Raw genomic sequence first — 24,527 nt, 5'->3', positions numbered from 1 at the left:
GTTCCTGGCAGTGTTCAAGGCCAGTCTGGATGAGTTTTGAGCAAGTTGGTCCAGTGGAATGTCCAGGGGGGTTGACTGAGCTGATCTTTAAGATCCCTTCCAACCCAAACCGTTTATGATTCTGTGCCATAGATTGTGATATTCAAAGCTGTGTCTTGCTGCTGCTTAAAAGATTTTCATGCCTGTAGTGAATCAGTTCATAATCAGCCTGTAAGCTGTGTTTGGAGATGGACTATGTATTTAGAGAACAGCCTAGAAAAGGAGAGAGAAAGACGCTTCAACCTATCTGAATTATATTTGCTTTGCTTATTTATTTGTTGGATGTATTTTTTTCAGCATTTCCCTCTGAAATACCTTGCTTTGCAGTGTTGAATGGGATTTAGCATAGGGGGATGCAGAAGGGTTGAAATGACCCCTATTTTCCTCAACCTGTCCTCCCTCCCACACCCACTCTCTGCAGGTTTTTGGTTTAACCATTCTTTTGGTTACTGCTGCAGGATTTGCCACCTCTGTAATGCTGTATCACACATATAGTACATTGTAAGACCAGGCTTTTAGGGTTCTTTTGGTTGAATGGAGACAATCACAGAGCAGAAACTTTAGGCTTTGGTCGCATGCATTGAGATCCCTGATGGTGAGTGCTTGTAAGCTCTTGGTAAATTTGGTCTTCAGCATTTGGAAGCAGTAGCATTTGGAATCTCTAGCATTGGTGTACAGTGGTTTTGTGCCTGCAGTGTTTCATTTTTCTCTTTGTAGCTATGTTTTAGTGAGGTATTACTCAATCACAATTTACATTCAGAAACACGTATTATTTGAGGATTGTTTGTGGCAACAATGCAATTAAATGGTTTGTGAAAATGGTACTATAAATAATGAGAAAACTTGCAATTGTATTATTCTTTGTGCAGCCATTTTCTGATTCATTAGAGTTAGACTGTCAAATCTATAATAACATTATATAGTGTTATATAAACCACCATATTCGAGAGTTGGTATTTTTTCAAACCACATTAATAAAAGACTCTATTTAGAAGATTAAATCCTTAAATCTCCATCTGTGTCTGCTTTATTGTTATGTGCCAGTTAGCAGATAGTTATGGGGAAACTTCGTGGTGTCAAAAGCTTCTCATTGTATGGATCGCTGTGATGTTTCTTCTTGAATGCCACTGTCCTCTTGTCACACTCAGAAATCACAGGTTCTGCCTTACCAATGACACACAGTCCAAAGATCTTTTAACTGCATTTTGCTTATGGCCATTTTGAAAAGCAGCGCCTGGCTAAAAATATGTTATTGTTGAAGAACTGCAGCTTACACTGTTTTAAAACTTTGTAGGTTCCAGTCCAAGAGTTGCATTGGTTAGCATCAAAAAAGTTAATTGGATATGCCCTGGATAGTGACTGTGCTGTGAATTCACTTTATTATAGTGTTTTTTCTAATATTTCATCAAATATTGTTTGTGTACAGTAACTTCATAAATGTCTTGAAAGAATATTATCACTCAATATCAAAACATCATAATTAATTAGAAATTAATAATTTCTAATATAATGATTTGATACAACTTATAATTTTTATCCAACTATTAAAACCCAATATCTTAATTTGAGACAAGTCCTTCTTTTTATGCCAGTCTCCCAAGTTTTCAGCTGGAAACTCTCTTCTTTCTCACTCTGGGTACCAATAAACTTTGTATGCTCAGTGCTTGATTCATCTCTTTGATATTCTCCTTGCACAAATTTGCAGAAGTATTTAAAATGAAGCTTTATTTTTAGAAACTGAACAATATTCGTGTCTGCAGAGAAGAACCTTGTGAATAATGAGGACTTGGTACATTTTTTAGAAGCTTTGGTACATTCATCAAGTTGTCCAGCTTCTGTCATTTTAAGTCAGTTCTTTGGAATAGGTTTTCATGATGGTCTGAGGGAAACTACAGTTCTCTCACCATCACTTGATCCTGTGAGCTTCAAGTTCTTGTTTTAAATTGGACTCTGCCAGGTGTCATTTAAATAAGGCTGATACTGTGATGTTTAGAATAAGTTTGCTGTGCTATTAACATTTTAAAATAGTTCTCAATTAAGGGAAAATAATAGTTTGGATGAGTTCACCTGCAGGACACAGAAATTCTATATTTTTGTGGAAAAGTTGTGGATCTCTGCAATGTCAGCATGGCCAGGGCTGTCCAGAGAGGATGGTGATGCCTTGGAAAGGCTGAGATTAAACAGAGACTGGGCAGAGCTAGAGAATAAAGTAGATATTTATTGAAAGGCCTTTAGGATACACCTTGGGCAGGACAAGAGCCTGACCAGGGCTACACCCAAGGTGGACCCAGAATGGTCACAAAATGGACAAATGGTCACGAGGTCTTACATTTTTATAAATTTTGGTCAGTTTGCATATTGGGGTTCAGTTGTCCAATTACAGCTTCAGGTTGTGATGTCCCATCCTTCTTGTTCCTCCCTTCATGTCCACATTGTTTGTGCTTTTGGACCTGAAAGTTGCCCTTGGTCTTCAGCAGGAAAAGGATTTGTTTTGTCTCCCTACTCTGTGAAGAGAGCTGAGTGACACTTAATATATGGCTCAGAACTGCACCCCTGGGCAGCACAGAACTGAAAAACATGAATGCTAAAACTTTAGGCATCAATGGGACCACATGATGCTCATAACCCAGGGCTCATCAAAGGGCCAGTGGAGCAGGCCTTGAAGACCTGTGTCTAAGGCTGCACAGGCTGTGGTAATTAGTATTTCACCAGGTAGGAAGAAAAATGAAGGAAGCAGGCAGGCTTGAAAGGGGTTGGGAAGCAGGGGCAATGGGGTGGGGAAAGGAGACAGATGCCAGGAATTCCTACTTACACCATTCTTTTCCCTCTGAGTGCTGAAGACAAGAGTCCTGAACTTCAGTAAAAACCCCACAGGCATCTCAGACGTGTTTTTGGTTTTGGTAACCAGGTTCTTTCACAGGGTGATCCCGGGAAAGCTGCAGAGTTCGGTGTGGGAGGGACTGGCCACAAATCCTGTGCTGCAGCTGCCCTCGGTCACTTCTGCATTGCTGTAGCTGAACATCATCCATTGCCTGACACCAACACCCAAGGGGAGATTTCTATGATAATAAAAAGGTTCCATGATGCTGACAGGGCTGGGTACAGCCCAGGCTGGGTTTGGGCTGGGGCAGGCTGGCACCTCTCAGCTGAGGGAGCTGCTTGTGTTGACCAGCCATGAGTAGGGGCTGCACTGAGTAGACACACTGGCTGCTCTTCCGCTCTGGTGAGGCTGAAAAATCCCAAAAAAGAGCAGTCTCAGGCAGGCTGGGCAGGATGATGGGTCCAGTGGGCAGAAGATGCGTTTTGGAGGTGGGGACATTCCTCGCTGGGGGCTGTGATGTGCTGTGAGAATTCTCTGTGGGATTGCTTAGAGATTCTGTTGGGCAATTCCCCTTCTATTTTCTGGAAAAGAGGGCCAGGGAGAGAAGCTGTCTTTTAAAGGTAGAAATGAACCAGCAAGGGGCTAAAAAAACAACATTAAAAAGTTAAAGCCACTATTGCTGCTGTGGGTGATGTGGGATGCTGAAGGGGTGTATTTGAGCCAAGAAGGCACAAGAACATTGCCACTTTCTGTTAAGACTTACCCATTTCACACTCATCATAACCCAGAAATGCAAAGTGAAATAATGTGCATGTGAAAAAATGTTACCATGCTTTTGGAAGCTTGTAGAACATAGCAGGAGGTGTTTTTCTTTTTTTTTTTTTTTTTTTTTGTAATCTTACCATAGTGTCTAATTTTGAGATACTAAAGGCATGTGTAATTGTGGCAGAGAAACATTTCTGCTTGCCAAATCTAGATAGAAAAAATATTGTTTTCTGTGAGGGAAGGTTGGGGTTGTAAAGTGACAATTGTACTAGTTTTGTCATTGTGTTGTTGGATGTTTATGTGCTGTTTGGTCTCAAACTGTACCATGAACGTGGGCAATGCAGTGCTGTTATTGCAAAAATGTAAATGGTGCCTGGCAGGAATTAAACATGTAACCACAGAGGATGTAGGCTTAACTACACTGGTAGTTACAGAAGCATTCATTTAACGTTTGTTATAAGCTGCTGGGTTTTTTTTATAACTAATAGGGGAGCAGTTTGCAGTTGATCTACTGCATAGAGAAAAAGAGCTTGTAGCTTCAGATGGAATACTTGCAGCCTCAGGCAGTTTTGCTAATGCTTTCTATTACAAATAAGTTTAATAGTGTGCATTAAAAAGGATGTGTATTTAAACCTTTATGGTCCATACCGTGTTAGGTAGAATTACAGTAAATTGCTGCGTTTCATTTCTGTAATTATCTTACAAACTGCTAGTTGATATTGTCCTGAAGTTTATGTTCAGGACATTTTAACACCAGTTGTATTTTGGACAGCTTGCATAAGATCATTTGATTGTCTCTTAGGGGTGTAAAATTACACATATATATTTTAAAAAAGAAAGAGATCTATTAAAAAAGCATGAAAGTTACAGACCTCTGGATGACTATGTGCTCTGGAGAAGGGAGGGATCATGATCACCTCCCGTGCTGTGATTATGAGCGTGCACAGAGCAGTTCTCCTATGCCTAATAGTTCTGGAAATGTATGTTTATGAAACGTGGTCTTTTTCCTTTTATTTCATTCTTTTCCATTCCTGTAGGAACTTGGAAGTAACAGCCCTCCGCAGAGGAACTGGAAGGGAATTGCTATTGCGCTGCTGGTGATTCTAGTTGTTTGTTCACTCATCACTATGTCAGTCATTCTTTTAACCCCAGGTAACCTACTTCTTTATTTTATCTTATTAAAGGTGTGTGATTCATAATGCAGTCATCAAAAGCAATAAATGTTAAAGTGTTTCTTGCCTTTAAGCATTTTTTAACTTGGTGGTTATTGTAAATTTGGTTTGTAGGGACTTGGGAGCTACTGGAGGCCTTGAGGAGCAGAAATGTTTGGGGTTGGCAATAGGTCCTTAGGATTGTGTTGGCCTTGAGGGTGCTCCAGCAGTCCTGGTGAGCCTCAGCAGGTGTGAGCTGACTTCAGGAGTTTGTTGTTGGTTTCTTGTGTAGTTTCAGATTCACAGGTGAGCTAAGAGAAAATTGTATGTCATGGAAAACTGACAGTGAGAATGCAACTTTTCACTGAATCACCAACATGGACCTTCCATACATACATGCACAAGCTTCTTCCCTTTTCTTTCTTTCAGAAACAAAGAGGGGAAAGTAATGGTTCAGTCACAGCAAACCAAAAAAAAAAAAAAAAATGGGAGAGGGCAAGAAGCAGATGAAAAGAGCAAACATTGTACAAGTTTTTTTTTTTTTTTTTTTTTTTTTTTTTTTTTTTTTAATAATCTTTGAATCCTTTTGCCAGTTTTAGAGTGTAAAGTGCCTGATTTGCATGGCATGCCTAGATAGCAAATATTGGTCTGCAAATATTCTGCCATTCAAGTGCTCAGTTTGTGTAAACCAGAAAGTTAATGAAGCTCTTTTTAGTCAAATAATAGTTCCAGGCTATTTGCCCACACCAAAATCACGGAGGGAAGCTGCTGAGCCTGTGCATGAGCAGGGACAGCAGCAGATTGCTGCTGCTCTAAAGGAAGGTGGTCAGGCTGGATGGGAAAGGATCAAAAAACTTTGCTTGTCAGAGGGGATGAGGCAGTTGGAAAGAGTATGCAGGAACACTATGGATAGTCTGCTTCCCCTGTTTTGTGTAAATATCTACTCCTTATGCATAGTGCTGTCCAAAATTACTATTTGCTTACTTCCACTTAGATCATGTAGAGAAAAATAAAAGCAAAGTTGTGCTGCTATAGTCTCAGTGAATAGGAGCCTTCTTCAGGGAATAATTAAAAAGTGGTTTTTGAGGGAACAAAGTAGTGTAGCCTGGTACACTTTAAGACAGAAGACTGTTTATTGTTTCCAGGAGAGGTAGCTTTTTTTTGAAGACTTGTAAAATATCAAGTGTTTGCTGGAATCTACAATAATAACTTTCAGTTGTGGCTCTTGCACCTATATAGAATTATTTATGATGTAAAAACGTAAACTGAAGTCTTTCAATGCACTCATGGAAAAAGAATCAACAACCTAGGGGAATGTTAACTTTTTAAAAAATATATTTAAAAAGCTCAGTGAATTACAACATCTCTGAGGCTGTTTCAAAACCCAGAGATCTTGGTTGAAAACTTGTGTAAGCTGGGACCTACATTTCAGTTCAAGTCATGCGAGTGAAAACTAGTTCTGTCAGCTCAGATGCTCTAAGATATCCCATAGAGACTGTGAAGCTTGATATAAATAAAAACCCTCCTCCCAGAACAATCTAGGTCTGTAAAACTGGGCTTTCTTGTGGGTTGGAAATGCTTACCATGGAAAGCTTTGGAGGTGCACTGTAGGATAGATACTTGCCCTGTTTTGGCCCTAATGATTGCTGTTCCCCCTTTGCTTTCATTATTAATTTGTTTGATTATTGTGAATTATTAATATGATTTGGGAAGCAGATATTTTGCTACTCTGTTGGCAGGTACTAAGCACTCTGGCTGAAGATATTTTTCCATGAGTATATGTTAAGATCACTTTGGGATGTCCAGTATTTGAGGGGAGGAAAAAAGTAGAGACCCCCTCACATCTGGCTCTTGTGAAGTGCTTAGATCCAAGTTGATGCTAATTTGTTATTATAATATTTGGGTTTGAAAATCCTTCTCATAAAATATAATAGGTCTGAATGAAGATATTCAGTACAAATGTTCTTTGTTACCTTGGGATGTTTCAGTGTTCATTTCTATAGTACTATTTTGAGCATCAGAGAGTGCTCTCCCTATTTAGTTCTGCCTGTACGGATGGGTGCTTCTTAGATTTCATGTAAATTCCCCTAAACACTGTACATCATGCTGCTTCTTTTTATGGAAATGATGATAATTTCCGATGGTTATTGCTCAGAAGCCTGATTGTTTCACTGGTATTTTTTGGAGGCAAAAATGTACTTACTGATACGCCAAACACAACAGCAATGATCTCTTTTGCCTGCAATTATTTACACATTGTTTTGTCCACAATATCAGAAACTCTTAGGTCTGTGTACACTAACTGTTGTCATTTGACTTCTCTCAAATTTTGAGCAGCAGTTTTCCTGCCTTTTGGTAGAGTGATCAGTGCTTCCATATGGGATGGCATGTTTTTTTTTTAAAAAAGGGTAATTCATTTGCAAAAGGCTTCAAAAAGGCTTTAGCTTCCACTAAAGATAGAGAGGATAATAAAACGAAAAGCAAATTCTTGATTTTCTTTTTGTATTACCTTTTATTACATGAAATATAACTTGACCATACAATGCTAAGCAGGATCTCTGTTGAAATAAGAGATGTATTTTGACCTGTTAATACCTTAACTTTTGTTCAAATCTGAAACCTCTGTGTTACAATTATGGTTGTGGTTTGAGTAAATGTATTGTACCAACAATATTATTAACGCTTCTGATCATTTGATCTTGCTTTTCATCTATGAATCTTTATAAATGTCTTAGTGTTCTCAACAAAGAGATGGAAAAGTGGAAGAACAAGCCATCCAGTGATGTAAAACATTAGTGGCAGAGTCTGAATTAACTTTCAGCCCAGTAACCACTTGTTGGGGCTCAAGAGCTCTCTGTGAGCCCCCGTGGACTAAAGAATACATGAAATAAACCCAACTGCTCCCAGCAAGTAGAAATTGCTATAGTGCTCCATACCTGGGACTAGAAGGCTTGCAGGCAAATATCCCTGCTGGTTTTCTTCAAAATTAGAAAAGTGCAATGACAAAGAAAGTGCACAGAGGTGCCAAAGAATGAAGCTGTCCTTGTTAAAGCAGGGGACTGGAGTGGAAAAACTTGGAAGTTTCAGAACAGGAAGCTGTTTGTTCTCTGGGGTAACTGCATTATGAATCTAGTGATTTTTGTTTAATATTTGGAGTGGATTGCTGGAGAAGTATTTAAGGAAAAACAAAAGAAAATACCTTAGGAACAATCTTATAAATATGCCTTTATATTGGGAATTAGTGGCTGGTGCAGAGACACAGGTGATGTCCATGAGATGCCATCATTTGGTTTGGCTGTCAGTATAAATACAACACAGGCACTTTTCTTCTGCTGCTTTTGTTCTATTTCATGTTTTTGAGGTTTCATCCCACACCTGCATATACTGAAATAGTCACAGGTAGATTGTTAGATATCAGTGCCTTTAAATCACTCCTGCCTTTGAATCAGCTTCTTCTTGCTTTGCATCATGACAGTATTTTCCACCTTGTAGGAATTATGTGAAGACCTATCTGATCAACCAGTGCTGATCTGTATTTCAAAACTGACAAATGTTCAATTGAAAGTTTTAGCAGCTGAAAGCTTTTATATGGAAAACCACTTAAGAACAGCCTAAGAATTGTATGGATTTGGCCTCCCCTGTAGAGGTGTTTCGCCACAACACTTAAGGCTGTTTTTTTTCCTTTTGGCACTGACAGTAGTTCATGTTAACTTAGAGTTTCTGAAAGTGTGGTAGACTCAAACTCCCTTACTGAGATATTGCTGTTGGCATTTAAACCATGCCTGCTGATATGTGCACTTACTGTTGAGCAAAGTGGCACCTACCTCTAATCATAGACTCAAGGAAAACTCACACATGATGGAGAAAAAAAGGACAGCTTTTCAGAAAAATTACTTTAGAGAACATTTAGGTCAGACAGACAGTTCAGAAGAGGCTTTTTGTGGAAAGGGTTGAGTAAAATCAAGCTCTGGGAAGAGAATCCATTTGGATTATGTCCAGTAGATAAACTGTTCAGAGTTAGGACTGACCTCTCCATACCCTCTCTCATACTACTCTTAAAGGAAAAGAAAGCAAACTAGATTTTTTTGTTTTGCTGGATATTTACTGAAAAAAGGTTCAGGTTTCTGTTCAATTCTGTATAGACTCCCTGTAACTGCTGTAAATTGGCAGGCAGATTTTGATACCCCACTATTTCCTGGCACGTTTTCCTCCTTTGTCTGATAACACAAAGTGAGCTGTGCTAATTCCCAGTTACACCTGCTAGCTTGCATACAGTTTACTAGTGGTGTTTTTCCACTTTTCAGATGGCTTTTAACATCAAGCCTTTATCCTAATTTCTAGTGTAAAAACTTCTTTTTTTCCACAGAAAAGTCAGTAGGGAGCTTCAGTTAATGGCATACTACAGTACATAATTATTAGTTTTATTTGCTAAGTTAGAAGGCAGATTTTATGAGGTGTTTAGACTGCATTTAACCTGCAAAAATAATATCCTATAAACTCGTGAAAAGTAGCAAGGCCATTAATTTCAAGTTTTGGAGTCTTCTAGTTTAGTAAGCACAAACAGATTTGTCACTTTGAATTAATACATGCCAGTGCTTGAACTGTTTTTAATTGGATGTGCAGTTAAAAAGTAGTAATTTAGTCTTTAACATTTGATTTTTTGTTTGTGTCTTCTTTAATCTGTGTCATTTGCTTTACATAAATATATATATATAACTTCAGACCAAAATTCAGAAATCTGTGGTAAATAGTGTAAGAACATTGGGAATATCATTCCTTCAAGGAATAATTTAATGAAATTTATAATGGAAATGAAAAAGAGATAGTAGGCTATTTTGTAATATGATAAATACAAAGTAGTAAAAGGAAGTCTTTTAAATAAAACAAGTACATCCTAGATTTAAAGATTAGTTTGGAAGGGACCTTAAAGATCATTCATTCCAACTTCCTGCCATGGGCAGGGACACCTTCCACTATCCCAGGTGGCTCCAAGCCCTGTCCTGGTTCTGAACACTTCCAGGGATGGGGCAACCACAGCTGCTCTGGGCACCCTGTGCCAGGGTCTCACCAACCTCATAGGGAAGAATTTCTTCCTAACACCCAATCTAAACCTGCCCTCTTTCAGTTTAAAGCAATTTCCCCTTGTCCTGTCACTCCATGACAGTCCAAAAGTCCTTCTGCAGCTTTTTTGGAGCCCCCTTAGGTATTGGGAGGTCTCACTGGAGCCTTCTCTTCTCCAGGCTGAACAGTCTCAAATCTCTCCCTGTCTCTCCATAGCAGAGATGCTGCAGCCTCCTGAGCATCTTTGTGGCCTCCTCTGGACCTGCTCCACCACGTCCATGTCCTTGTCACCTGGGGAGTAGTAGCCAACAATTCATTCCAGGAACCTTCTGGGTTGGTTATGCCCTGCTGTGCTGTCCCCCCGAGAGAGGTTGGGGTGGTCAAAGTCACCCACAAGGACCAGGACTTGTGCATGTGAGGACACTCCCTTTGATCTTCCAACTTGGGTGGCCTGTAGCATCCCCCAAGGTGACTGATGTCGCCTGTCCCCTCTTTAATCCTGCCCCATGAGGTCAGCTCCTCATCCATCCTCAGGTGTAGCTCACACAGGGCCACCCCCTCCTGTTCTCCCCTCTGAGTATAAACATGGTGGGGTACAAATAATTTCTGCTTGTGCTCAATAAAGATTGACCCACTACTACTTTGCAGGTTCCCATGGTGTATAATTCATCCTGTTATAGACCATCTGAGATATTGCCAGAAGGCAGAGTTAAGGGTTACAAACAGGGCTCTGTTTTAGTTAAATCTTAGAAATAGAAAAAAATTACTTCTAAAACATCTGGTAAAGTTGCTTGAAGATGCCATTTTTTAATTTTTTTTTTCAGTTTACAAATGCTAACTGCAATTTAAAACTTACTTTACAGTCCAATTTATATTGAAATTTCTTGCCAGAGATGCAGATTTCTTGCCAGAAAGCAGAGAGCAGGGCTGGTGTTCCATTCTTCTCTAACAGCCTCTCTGTACCCAGCTGATGTATTGTTTTAGTGATTTTTGTTTAAGCAGTTGAAAAAAAAAATCTGTCATAGGTAGGGCAATCTTTGACAACATAACAGCTTGTGTGAGCTTGATTGCTAGTTGGCAAACTGGCAGGAAATAAAGGGTCACAATGAGTAGAAACAGACTCAGGTAAGGTTAGGAGGGGAACACGTTTGGAATTATAAACAGCATCGGGACCAGGGTGTGTTGAATCCAAATAGGGGATGGAAAACAGCTTGTCGAGGGTGGGCTGTCAACAAGGTTATGGAGAAAGGGGATAATGGGCATGTGAAGAGCCCAGTGCTTGATGCTGTTAAGTCAGAAGCAGCGTTTTGAAGACACAAGAATATATTTGTGGAGCTGAATAGAGCACACATAACAACATGTGCTTACTTTGAAGATAAAAACACAGTGTGTGGCAGGAGCAAGAGCTAACAAGGTCCCATGATGTGTAAGCAGAGGGATTAGGTATAAATCAAGAGAGATAATGTTGCTCTGCTGTAAAGCTCCTGTAAGACTGCAAGTGGAATATTGTGTCCCATGCTGGACTGGCAGATGAAAAAAAAAAACCAACCCTAAACAGACTATTTTGATTCCTGGAAGGTAGGAGGAGAGCAAAAAAGCTTATTTAAGGATTAGAATGTTTGTCTTATGAGAGAGGATTTGGACAAGTCTGATGCTTGGCCTTACAAGACATGAAGTGCAGGAGGAGTTGATTACAGTGGGTGAGTTCTTCCCAGAGCCCTGCTGTGACCTGGGAGGGAGCAACGTGCAAAATGCAGCAGAGCTGTGCTGTGGGATGGCCTCGTGTCTATTGTAAATTCATGATGTGCATTGAAAGGGAGTTTCTCTTCAGTACACCAAGGATGCACCTTATTAATACCAGCTGAAGTGAGTGCAGCAGGCAGTGCTGACATTTAAAGGCAAAAATAACATATTGCTGTTGATTCTGTAAGCTTTCAGCTGGCCCTCTAATTGAGAAATTTGGCTGAATAAAGACCAATAACAAAACTGTTGATTGACTTCATTCTCTTTGGAGGGTCACATTTTCATCCAAAATGTATTACAGGATATGACCTTTACAAAGCAGGTTTCTTTGTTAAAAATGTCCTGCTAACATCATGGGTTGATACAAAGATAACAAGATTGCTGCTCGACTGCTGTGATGGCAGATACTCCTTTTGTAGGTGTCTGTTATCAGAGCACTGTTTAATATCAGTAAGGACAAAATCTTCCTAAAACAAAGTTCCTCTTGTGGAGAAGGAAAAAAACAAAACCTCATAGTGATAGAGTTCAATAATTTATGGTAGCCTGCCCAATAACACAAAATTATTTTAAAACCCTGGCTGTGCATTGGACTGGTTGTGTGGGAAGTGCACAGGTGCATCTTCTTGGGAGGGCAGAGGCAACAAACAGCACAGATTTTGGCAGCTGCTGTTCTGAACAGCCTAAAGCAGTTTAGGTGAAGTGCAGGCTGCTGCCAGTGACTATTGCTTGGAAACGTTGTGGGTTTGTCTTTTGACACTAAAACTTGTATTTTAATAGTAATGGTTCAACATTAGCACTGTCAGTGCAGCAGTTTGCTATTGAATTTCACTATGTATTTTTTTTCAGCACAAGAACACATATTTAGCAGAGCTTTCTTTGTTAGTTTTCTGAAGTGTGGAGATGATTTTAGATGCAGGAAAATGGTATCTTTTATTTTGTTTTGGAAGTCAGTGTTGGCTAAGGTTCAGAACCACAGTATTCCTGGGTTCTGTCACGTTTGGGAGAAACACAAGTTATGTTGTTCACGACACTAGAAAGCAAGCACAGGCTATAAAATGTACATGTAGATCTTTTTAAATTTCTTTTCAAATCGTTGAATAGGTGAAGTTGGTTCCAAACTTCCTTGCAGGAGTTTTTTATCTAGTTTCTCTCAGTGTAAGGTACTCAATATGGCAAACAGTCTTTGGCTGTCAGAAAATTTTGGTATTGGTTTGTAATTTTTGTGGTGTGGGGCTGTCCTAAGAAAGAGTTTTTCTGCAAAAGTCACATTATAAAAAATAGCCAAACACTAAATCCTGTAGTTTTTCTGTCCAAAAGGTACCAGTTCTTTGTTTCCTGAAGCTTTACTAAACAACAATTATACTTTTCTTGTCGTGAAAAAAAAATAAAAAATAAGAGCAAGGTATTGTTACCAATTTGAACACGACTTCTGGTTCTACAATTCCAATGTTTTGCAAACAACACTGAATATATTGTTTTCAATAATTATCTAAAATAATCTTCTTGTGTTTATTTTAGATGAACTTGCAAATTCATCAGAAAACAGATTATCCTTGGAAGATCTCTTCAGAAAAGAGTTCATCGTTCATAATCCAGAAGCCAAATGGATTAATGGTGAGTTTATAAACTCTCACTTGATTTGAAATTAGGTAAAAAATTAAATATTGAATTATCCAGTCACTGAGAAAAAAAAAAACAGTTAAAATTTCAAACCATCTTGAAATTGGCCAGTGTCCCAGTTTTCCTTGTTGCTCTGAATCACATCTCTTGCATTAATTTTTGAAGTGGCTTTCTAATTTTGAAGCTCTGTCTAGTAGAAACTCACTAAAATTATTTATGCTCCTGACTCAGTTGGAAGCAGTGATGAAGAATTGTGTTTAAGAATTGGATCTTGGTTATGGATTCACAGTAAGATCAACTCTGTTAATATCTGAACTTTGGGATTTGAGAACTTTGGTTCTCTTTGCATCTAGAAAAGACTGGAATATTTCAATGTGCTTGTACAGTCTTAGTCATTTTCTGATGACTATGAATTGTGTTTAGTATTCTAACTTATTAAATTATTTGTGCATGGCATGCAGATTCCTCCAAAATTAAGCAGTTTTAATGTAAAAAAGAAAACAAATTCAGACTCTTTATTTCAACTCATTGGCTTCCTTTTGTCTTGATGCTGTGCCTTGTTCATGTTCTCTCTGTAAGAAATGTACACATAATGGAGCACCAGCTGTCTGATCTGTGTCATCGTGGTAATCTGGGTGTTACTGCAGGGGATGGAATCAGAGGAATGACAACAGGATTTGTGCAAAACTGGGCAAGGCAGAACTGTTGTGGGGTGCTCTGTGCAAGGCAGGAGTCTGGCAGTCTGGTGGCTGTGTGTGTAAATTCAGAATGACTTTGCATGGAAATAATGCTTCAATTATATCAACTTTGGTGTTCAACTATAACTAGAACTGCTTTACCTAGTAGGGAGTTGTGTGATTGAATTTATTTTAAACTTTATGATAAACTCTGAAGAATGAAGTGGGTAGAATAAGGATAAATGCATTTAAAAGCAAAAGCATAAAAAGGAGAAAAGTATGGTCAATATTAATTTTTTTTACGACCTGCTCTGGTGTTATTTGTTACCCATTAGTTTAGGGCTGAGAGAAGGGACACTCAGTTTAGTTTCCTGCTACTCCAATGACTTCTCATCTCTGCTGAGTTGCCCTTTGTTTCTTCTTTGGGCTGGTTTCTGTCTGCAGTCAGTACAAAAAGATGTGATACTGGGTAAAGCAGGAACACTTCTATTGCCAAGGGGAGCAGTTTCTTGTGCTTGGCAGAAAACTCTTTTCCTGTAAGACTATTTGCTAATAAAATCATAAAGCAGGTTTTCAGTTTGCTGTTCTCTGTTAAATTCACAAAACTCTGACCCCACCCTGGCTGAAAAACACTGGTCGTAATTATTAAATCAAGTTATCACATTAAATAAAGACTCAGTATTGTGAAATAAAGTGGTCACTGAAAGTAGGTAAGTACGTAGTGGAAGAAGATCATTGTGCTGGTTCCATCTATTACTCTTGTTACTTAAAAAATCCGTGAGATTATTCTCCTAAGAACTCTATTAGTTCTTCATACCATGTGCATAATATTCTATGCATAAAAACAGTACTAATTTCAAAACCCAGGACAATAAAACTAAAAGGCTGTGGATGGAGTTATATTAAACACTGGTGATGCTATAAAACATGCAGTTTATTGTATTTCTTAACTCTCTTCTACAGCCTGTAATAACAGCAAAGCTTCTTTTATGAGTTTCCCAGATGTGGTAAAAAGTAGAATTTGATGCTAAACCCTTGCTTGGATACAGGTTTCTCTTCAAAATCCATCTTAAAAAGCTCCTACAGTGAAAATATAATTTTATTAGCATCATGCAAAAATTATAATTTGTATTGGTATCATGCAAAAAAAAAAAAAAAATGTTGTAAACAATCCAGTCTAAAAGCTGTGAGATTGTACTGGTATAAAGTTTTTCATCTCTTGAAAATAATATTAGAAATGCTATTTATTAGAGAAGAGCCCTGTGGTTTATTAACAGTACATTTGTACTAATATCCAGTCTTTCTGCAATGATGGTTTTCTCAGTCAGAGGGAAAACTTCTAAGCTTGCAGTTAGGTGTTCTCCTGAGTTTTTGGCTAAAGAAGCAATGAAGTCCAATAGTACAAAATAAATAAAAAAAAAGGAGGAAAGAAAGGACATTTTGTTTATTTGAGTGTGTGTGTATGAGAAATAAAGAAAAAGTAGGGGTAAATAAGGATTTATGATTTGTTTAGTATTTTTGATAAACAGGAAAAAATGTGTGTCGGTTTTGGGATTTATTTTATTTTTTTTTTACATGGCCTTTGAAATTAGCCAATACACTTAATGATATCCAATATCTTGGGCTATAAAAAACCCCAAGGAATAACAGCCTTGCAAAGCAGCATTTCTGCTGCCTGCTTCTATTTTTATTTTTTAAGACTTTATTTCCTGGCACTGTGGCATTGCAGTGATGGCATTATATGCATAGAAAATGAAATATATAACTTCATATTCATATTCATTACTGTGGAGCTGGAGGGGAGCATTTGGCACTTTCTTTGGATATTGGCTGAGTAAGTGAACTCTGCACAGGATGATTTTAGCAGAAAATAAATAGCTACTTACTACCTTTTGCTCCTCTTGGAATAGGATGATTTGTATCCATCTGAAAGTTTTATCATCTTTACCTCCTGGGAAGGGGTAAGAATAGAGATTGAAAAAGTGGTTCCTGCTGTAAGCAGATTCTTCAGGGTCTGGGACATGTTTTGTAGAAAAACAAAAAAAAATGATGTAAGTATTTCAGGTGGTGGATGATTCACTGTCCTTAGGTAAGGCCTGGTATTCAACTGCTGCCCTTTAATGAAACTCTCCCTACTGATCTTTGAATTTCTCTGACATTATCTTCCAAGTGCATTATTTCTTCCTTGTTTGAAGGCTCCTTCACTACAAAATCCATCCCCATGTAGCTATTTCTAGACATCTCTTTAATAAGAGAAGCCCTTAAATGCAGAAGTTTTTACAGTCCATTTCCTTTTCTGCTTGAAACTGAGTCTGCAATTTTATGTGCTTGCCACCAAAGTTAATAATTATGCAAATGTCTAAAGTTGGAGAGGAGCTGTTGGTCTTTATCTGAGATAATCAGATGTTGCTGAAGGAAGTAAAAGAAACACTATGAGCTGGTCTTAAAAGTGACAAAATATATTCCCATTTTATATAATATGTAAAGATGTACCTGCGCAGATACCCAGATTTCTTCCTCCCTTCCTTTTTTTCTCTTTCTATTTTGGTTTATTTCAAAGGCTATATATATATATTTAAACCTGACTTAGATTTTTTTTCTTTCTTTGAAAGAACTTAAAAAGGAAAGAGTAAGAAAATAGGGATGATAGCTACTTATTTTGTTGAAAAGAACTTAGCAGTGTACTAAGCTTCCAGTTATAAATCTGATCACTTTGGCTGTAAAGGAACATGGTAGAGAGTACACACGACCATTAACCAGTCCAATCCCTGTTGGCTGGAAAGGTGTTTAATTTCAGAAAGCATTCCAGTTGTCTGGCATAGTTTTGGATACCTTAAATGAGAGTACATCTTCCTTTAGCATTATTGATCTTCGGGTTTTCTGATAGGAAATAAGAATTTTAAATGCTGCCAGTGAATAATGAAAGCAGTTGAACCTGACAGCTCATTGGTACAGAGTGAAGAATTTTTTCAGGATATTTTCCCAATTTCTCTTAAGTTACTTAGAAATATGTGTGCTGCCCTGTGGGAAATATTGAGGACTCAACAGATTTGCATTCTCTTACTGAGGCTGTACTTACATCTCTTGTTTCAGGGACTGTAGATGTTAATGACAATAAAATTCAGAATATTTGTGTTTATTCCTCTGTGAATATATGAGTTGCATTTTTCTCTGTTCATTCTTTGCCAATCTTTTCTGTACATGACAGAGTGCACTGGCTCCTTGGTGGGGTACTCTGTCCCACGGGTGTATAGTCAGCACAGTGACAGCATTTCTCATTTATTTTATAAAATGCGTTGCAGAAGGAGCTGCAATCGGAATGATGGCCTGTAGCAGGCAGTGCCCTGGAATCCTGTCTCTGTGCTAAAGCTCAGCAAATCACCTGAGCATGGGAGCAACTGAGAGAGTGTCTGCCCATAATTTTATTTGTGGTTGTCCCTGGCATGTTTCTCATGGTGAACGCTGCCTTTTTCACCTGGAGAGTGAAATGTGTAGACAGTGGCCTTTGCTGGAGCTGGTGCTTCCCTTGGGATTTCCCTCTTGTCTATCCTGAAAAATAAAATAAAAAGTGGGCCTGGCATGAAGGTGGTTGAAATTGCTTTAAAATTATTTATGATAAAAATGGAAGTGGTCTGGGAAGCGTGGAGCATGGATTCCACAGCAGCACATATGCCAACTTTGTGCAGTAAAAATAGGGTTTAAAACATTTGGCACTTCTGAAAGGAAGCTTTTCCTGAACCTGAGATAAACACAAACTTGTTTGCACAGAGCTGACTGTGTTGTGATGTTTGTCGATGGATGTGGGTCAAGTGCAAGAAATAATCCATCACTGAGCAATAAGAGATTCTGCTCCAGAAATTTGTTGCTGAGTTGGATTCAAGAACAAAGAAATACCTCTTCTAGCATTCCATATCTGTATATGTTGGTATTACTCTTGCAATATCAGTGATGGATATTAAGAATGAAGTCCTATATTATTTTTTATCCTGTCCCTTAAACAAGATGAGAGTCTAAAGTGGCTGGGCTGGAATGCAGCCATTGTGTACAAGAGCATTTTTGGTGTAGCAGGGGCTGTGTTTGGTGCTCACATATTTGCTGGGATGTGATGCATTAATGCTCTGTCAGGGGCTCGGGCAGGAGTGGAGAGGGGTGTGCTCAGTGCTCCTGGTGCCAGCTCTGCACAGAGCTTTCATTTGTTGTTGGAATCTCTCTGTGCAGAGCCTGGAGCTGCAAGCCAGGCCAGGGAGTTGTTTTGTTGCCTGTTGTTCTCTGTGAAGAGTTTATTTCTGAAAGGCAGCAGAGGGGGTTGGACTTTGATTCTCTGTGCTGCAAAAAGCAGCCTGTGGAAGAACAACAAGATAGCACTCCAGTCTGTAGAGGCTTTCAGCTAAAACTCTTCTTTCCTAAAACTCCAGCAAGTTGTGTGAAATACACACTCGGGTTTTGCCAAGTCTGAAGATGAAGTTTTGGGAAAGGCCCAGATGATTTGAGAAGATACATAGAGCATCTCCAGGCTGGCTGATGTTTCTCTAAGAAACTGCTAAAAAGGAGAATAAAAGGCTTGATTGATACCATTCCACTGATTTATTAAAATAACTTCATAAAAGGAAAGAATTTAAACAATGTTTTTGTGAAACAGATTGAATGATTCAATTCTCTCATTAGGGAATGGGCTGGAGGGGTCAGGGGCTGTGTTTGTGCTGATGCTGAAGGTTCTCTGTGGGCCAGCTGTGGATGGTCATTCAGGGAAAGGCTGTGGAGGTACCACCTCTGTACCAAGTATAATGTGCATTGTGGTGTCCTTTGATCCAGGAATTGTGGTTTCTCAACCAATGGACAATTTTGCTTTAGGAAGAATTTTATCTTCTTGTTGGTTTTAGTTTTTGTGGGTGGTTGGTTTGGTGTTTTTTCCGCATTAAATTTTTTTCTTCCACTGTTTGTACCACAAAAGGGTTTTTTTTCTCAGGAATTTTTCCTCTTGGCTCTGGTCTAGCCTTTACCCAATGTGACTTACTGTCTGTTTTACCTGATTTTCCCTGCCCCAGCACACTGTCAGGACCTGCTGCACTGACTGTGTCCCTTTTCGGCTCTCCTGTAATTGATGTCTCCAAGGTGCCACAATTCTTGCTGGTTTAGAAGCAGATCTTGGGTAGTTTGTGCTCAGATGTGGGATGTTAATTCCCGTTGCTGCATCGATACTGATGCCACTGTTAATGATGGTTAACAAGCCTTAAACTGTGCTGTGGATTCAGGGCCATTAACTTGTGTCACCATTGTATTCTACAAATGACTTCTTCCTTCCTCCACCAATATTCTTTGTGCCCCGGGACATTGTGTTAGGCCTGACCTCTGCAGTCTCCTGTGGATGTTGTTTTTTCTCAAGCATCACCAGTATTGATTGCAAATTCTTTTTTCTTTTCCTGGCCATTTTTTTCCTGACATTTTCATTTTTACTACATGTGTTATATTTCTTCCAGAGAGTACTCGAAATATATTTTCCTTAAGAGTCCTTGCTTCTTTTAACAACTTCCTTCTAGTTGTATTTACTGAGATGTAGCCTGATTCCATGCTAGTTGAAATCTCTGGGTATGGGACAAAATACAGAGATTGGGATATAAGTCAAGATAAAATGAAATTAAGTATTCCAACTAGTAGGAGGTCAAACTACCTTTTGCCACCAATAGGCAAAAACACAGCTAATCATTGCAATCCTTCTTAAAATTTATGTCCCTATTGATTTTTTACTTATTCCACAGCCCAAAGCATTAAGAATTTAACAAAGACATCAATATACTTAGAAAACATTTACACAGGGAGAGTGTATCTGCTGCACATTCTTTTGAACGGGGTTAGCAGAATGATTTACATTTTCTAATCAGTATTTCTGGATGGTAACCTAATGCTGAAAGGTTAAGTACAGCAGTTCTGTGTGTGAACCCCTGGGAAAGTGGACCAGACACTAAATAAATCTTAGTTCTCCCTGTTTGTTGAAGCAAAAGTCTCCTGAGTGTAGTGCAGGAGTAAGTTTAAATATTCTCATAGTTGCCATAGCAATATTGGTGGAACAGGGAGGCCTTTTCTCAGTAACACATTTCTGGCTAAGACAGCAGTCCTTAATGTGATCATCAAGTCTAAACTGAATGTGCTACATCATTACTTCTAGGATGCAACACCCCAGGGTGAATATTTTTGTTGCATGAGCAAAGCTGAGCAGTGGATAAAGCATTTTGGAATGGTAACAGATGGTGGGTGCTACACAGCAGACTTGTGAGCTCCCTCTAGACTTCCACATTGTTTTCTGTGACTCATAAAGACTTCAGGGATATATCTGTGTGCATCAGCAGGCTCATGTACTCATGAAGAGTCATATTTTCACCCTGTGCCTCCTTGTTCAGTTTCTGCACTTGTCATCACTGGTCCTCAGCACAAAGTGTACCCATTGCTCAGCTGGGGCTGCAATCCTTTCCCCATGGGATGGATTTGTTAAATTTTCCTTTGGAAACTGCTGTTTGTACCTGCAGCTGGCTTCATGGCCCTTCTTAAAGGCTCATTTAAGTCTGCTCTAATTTGTTCATCAGCAATTGGATTTTCTTCAAAGGAGTGCTGTGCAGGAGGGGGATAAACCTGGAGTCGTAGCTGTGTGCAGCAGCAGCAGCAGCACAGTTGGCTAATTCTGCCTTGTTTCTATTTGCCTAAACCAAATCCTTGAATTTTTGTCAGTTTCCTTTCTAGACACTTCTAGACACCACTGAGCAAACACTCAGTGGTGTTTTGTGGCAGATAAGTATGCTGTGCAGTGCTTAAAGTGGGTATCTTTGCAAGCCAAAGTTTTACATTTCTAATCCTTACATTTTGTTGTCCATTCATTTTTTTTCCTTGGATTAAGAGACAGTAAACCCAGTGCTTTCTATACCACTTTGTCTAGCTCAAATGATTGCATAATGGATCCAAAAATATTGCATTTTTAAAGCACATTTGTATCTATGAAGATATATATACATATAAGTTTATTTTACTTTTAGTCCTTTTTAAGTTTGCTCTCTTTAACTGATTCTGTTATGGCAGATTTCAGAGACACTGACTCATACTTGCCACTCATTCATCCATTTCCCTGGTCTGCTTTGCCCAGGACAGGATTATTCTTCATATGAAAATGTGGTTGGCACTTGGACAGTTTTGCTTGTTATCTCTTTCAGTGTGATGCAAAAGGACTTTAGTAGGTTTTATATGTTTAGGGTTTAGGTTTCAGAATCTTTGGGATAGTATGTTTGGATTTATTTGTCTGCATATAGTGAGCTCATGTATTTGGGATTCTTTCAAGGTCTGTTGAGTGCATCAGTTCTGTTCAATTCTCACAATAATGTTTGTGCTGAGCAGGAGGAGATGGAAGCAGAGCTGCATGGTTCTGGTTCAGATTGCATCCTCTTGCAGTTTGGAGCTGTTCATTTTGGGTGCATCAGGACTACAGGGAGAAAGGCACTGGAGAAAGAAATCTACAGAGTGAAAGCATAAAATAGGTAAAAACAAAAACATAATGAGAAAAAAAGGAAAACAACGGGGTACAGAGAAAAGAGAAGCAGGATCAGGAGAGAGAAATGAAGGGACAGCCTGGTGGAGAGCACAGGACCTGAATTAGATCATCATCATCATCATCATCAGTGCCACGGGACTGATGTGCTTCCATTGAGGACATCTCTAATCCTTAACTCCAGAGACTTTGTGGGAGGACACACATGAGTGGTGAGAATTTCCACTTCATCAGCATTTCTGACCTTTGGGAGGCAGGGCTGGCTGTAGGGGTGAGCAGGACACGGGGCTGGTGCTAAAGGCACTCCTGGGGTGTGTTACTCGCCTGCTGAGCCCCAAAACTGCCCCAAAGCCACACTGTTGCCCCAGTGCTGCTGAAACACTGCCCAAGGAGGAGCTGGTGCTGTGACATGCCAACCACTGTGGCCAAAAGTTGTGCTTTACAATTGTGTCTTTATTTAGGGGTGTGTGAAGTGCAGTGCAAACAGCAGTGCTATAAACTTTAAATTATTACATTTTTGACAATAGATTTAATTATATTTTTAATTTAATACTGTAGAAATCTAATGTGTCTCTCATACTTTCTGTGTGGCACTGTAGAGTTGAGAGGAACCAGAAGCAACTTGATATTCGCTTCTTTCTCCAATTTGGCAAAGTTTTAGGCAACTTGTGTGAGAAACCTGTAGCTAGTGATCATTGGAGCAGCCATGTGTTGTTTTTCTAAATCTGTAAATATAGATTGGCTTTGACCCATTAATACTGCAGAGCCTCTTCAGTGAGATAAATTAAACTCTAGGCACTTTGTAAAAATAAATTTACTCAAACAAGGGAATGGGAGAATCAATCAGGTTTTTGACAATTTGGATATCAGCTCCCCATGCTAAGATTCATTCAACTTTAGCTCAGTTTTTGCCTGTGTTTTCCATGATATTTTTCTCCTCAGGGATAAAGCACATCTTTAGTTTTGAGAAGGGTATCCATAGTTGAGGTTTTCTTGATGAATGCAGACCATCTTATTTAGTTCATGCCTCAAAGGGAATGCAGAGTGTGCTTTCTGCACTTGCAGCCTACTTTAGGCATAGGACTAACTGAATTTCCTCTGCATATGGAATATTGATTTTTAAGTTCAGCCAAAGCTGCTTGGAAGGCTAAAGTTTTCTACAAATCTGCAAGTTGCACTTTGAAAATAAAAATTAGCAGTGCTTCAGAAATGTGGCCGAGGAAACCCAGGACTTTTGGGTTGTCATTGTGAACCAGAGCAGCAACACATGAAGCAGGTAAGATAATCTGTTTTATTGCAGGACAGGCATTAAATAAGAAGCAGTCTGACTAATTTCAAAAGTTAGTTCTTGACCCCATTCTAGAGCTTCTATCTCTAGGATAAAAAGGCAGCTTTGTTTCTTCTCAGGCCTGGAGTCTTGTCTGCCAGATTGGGTGTGTTAATTGTGTAATGATGATTCAGATAATTATGTATTTGTTATCAGGATCTCAGCTGACACAGCTCATCTCTAAAGGTCACTAAGCTGTCAGATTCAGGGTGACAAGTATGGTTGGCTGAAGATGTATTTGTTAAAAATGTTTTCTGATGCTTTCTATTTCTTTTTAGTTTTCACTTGCAAGTTTTGTATGAATGAGTGTTTTCTGTATAAACTTTGTGAAGAAGGTTTAGATAGTTTACTTCAGCTTTCTCACATTTTGGACAATGTGATTTTTAATTTTGAGTGTAGAAATCTTATCTTTGGCATAATAATTTCATTATGACACTGTTATTTTAATGTGTTTTATATTACTTGGCCACACTATTTTATTAATGCAAAAATAATGTATTATTGAAGTGAACATGTCAACATTTAAAAACAAGTATTTCAATATATTCTATTTGAAATTCTGAGGAATATTTAAACTAAAAAATAGTGAATTATAAGGTTTTCATTTTTTTCTAATTTGGAATAAAAACGATTGCACTGTCCAATATTTATTCCTTTCTATGGGCCATTTAGAAAAGGAGGCTCTAAGCCATATTATCAATTACAACTCCAAGCCACATTATAAATTTCCTAAACTATGATGTCATGTTCCATTCATGGAAATCTGTTGCAGAATTAATACTATAACCTGCAGCATTTCCACTGACCCTTGACGGATTCCTGATGTGTAGAGATATGGAAATGGGCTGCTGTTATGAGATCCTTCAAGAGTAGATGCTAATTCTTTGCTTTCTGGGCAACTGCACATGTAATGAAATTTATGTAAGCTATGAATTTTTATCTTTTTTCCATTTTCATACCCAGTGTTGTACCTTGTCCTCCTAGAGGCAAGGACTCACTGTTCCAGCAAGTTAGCTCTTTCTTTTTTTAGTAATTTTAAATGGTCATATAACATGTTACATAAATGTTCCTCTCTACTTAAATACTCTGCTCTCTTTTCCAGCTATTTTCTGAGGTCTTATTTTGATGAATTGTTAGTTGAAAACAATTTGGCCTCAAACTTTTTACTGAAGACCTTGATTAACTCCTGCATGTTACTATAATTGAAATAACAGCAACAGTTCTGCTGTATTATTCCAGAAGATGTTATGATGTTAATAAACTATATTTTTACCTATGTAGCTAAAGTCAGGGCAAAGAGTATAGAGAAAGAGCTGAAAGTGAAGATAAATATTTTTTTTTTCTTCAGGTACTGCCATTGCCACTATCATTATATTTGATATGCAAGTAGAGGCAGACTTTAGTCTTTTGGGACTAAATGCTTTCTGTGTCACTGCCATCTTCAAAATAATCTTTTATTAATTTTAACCAAGCATTTTTTGAGTGTAGGATGTGTCTGTCCTGAGTACTGCAACACACAGCCACTGACTGCCACACCTCTAGGTTTAAATATACTCTGAGTTAACAGTTGTTTTTATTTTGTTCTTTGTTGTGAAGCTGAACAAGTCTTAATAATCAATAATTTGCATTTTTTTTCTGTTTGCTTAGTGATTTTCTGGCTTGGGTAAGGCCAGACTCTCAGGAAATAAGATGACATTTGAAGTGTTTTTTTTCTTTTTTTTTTAATCTGAGAGTAGCACACTTTGCAGGGCTGAGAGTGATAAAGCAGAGTTATTGACAGCCTGACTCAGGCTGG

The 24,527-nt window shown here is 38.6% G+C and overlaps 1 protein-coding gene across 1 annotated transcript in view; it reads left to right on the top strand.

The window, feature by feature from the left end:
- DPP10 (dipeptidyl peptidase like 10) overlaps window positions 1–24,527 on the top strand; it is a gene marked incomplete at its 5' end in the record, with an annotated part of 252,705 nt that overhangs the window by 45,202 nt on the left and 182,976 nt on the right. The window contains 2 exons of the mRNA XM_083864842.1: window positions 4,663–4,777; window positions 13,099–13,194. Coding sequence (XP_083720968.1) covers window positions 4,663–4,777; window positions 13,099–13,194 — 211 coding nt within the window. The remainder of the gene's footprint in view (window positions 1–4,662; window positions 4,778–13,098; window positions 13,195–24,527) is intronic.

This window comes from Zosterops lateralis (assembly GCF_965231275.1).
Source record: "Zosterops lateralis genome assembly, chromosome: 7".
Lineage (NCBI taxonomy): Eukaryota > Metazoa > Chordata > Aves > Passeriformes > Zosteropidae > Zosterops > Zosterops lateralis.
This window is presented reverse-complemented; position numbering and strand designations above follow the sequence as displayed.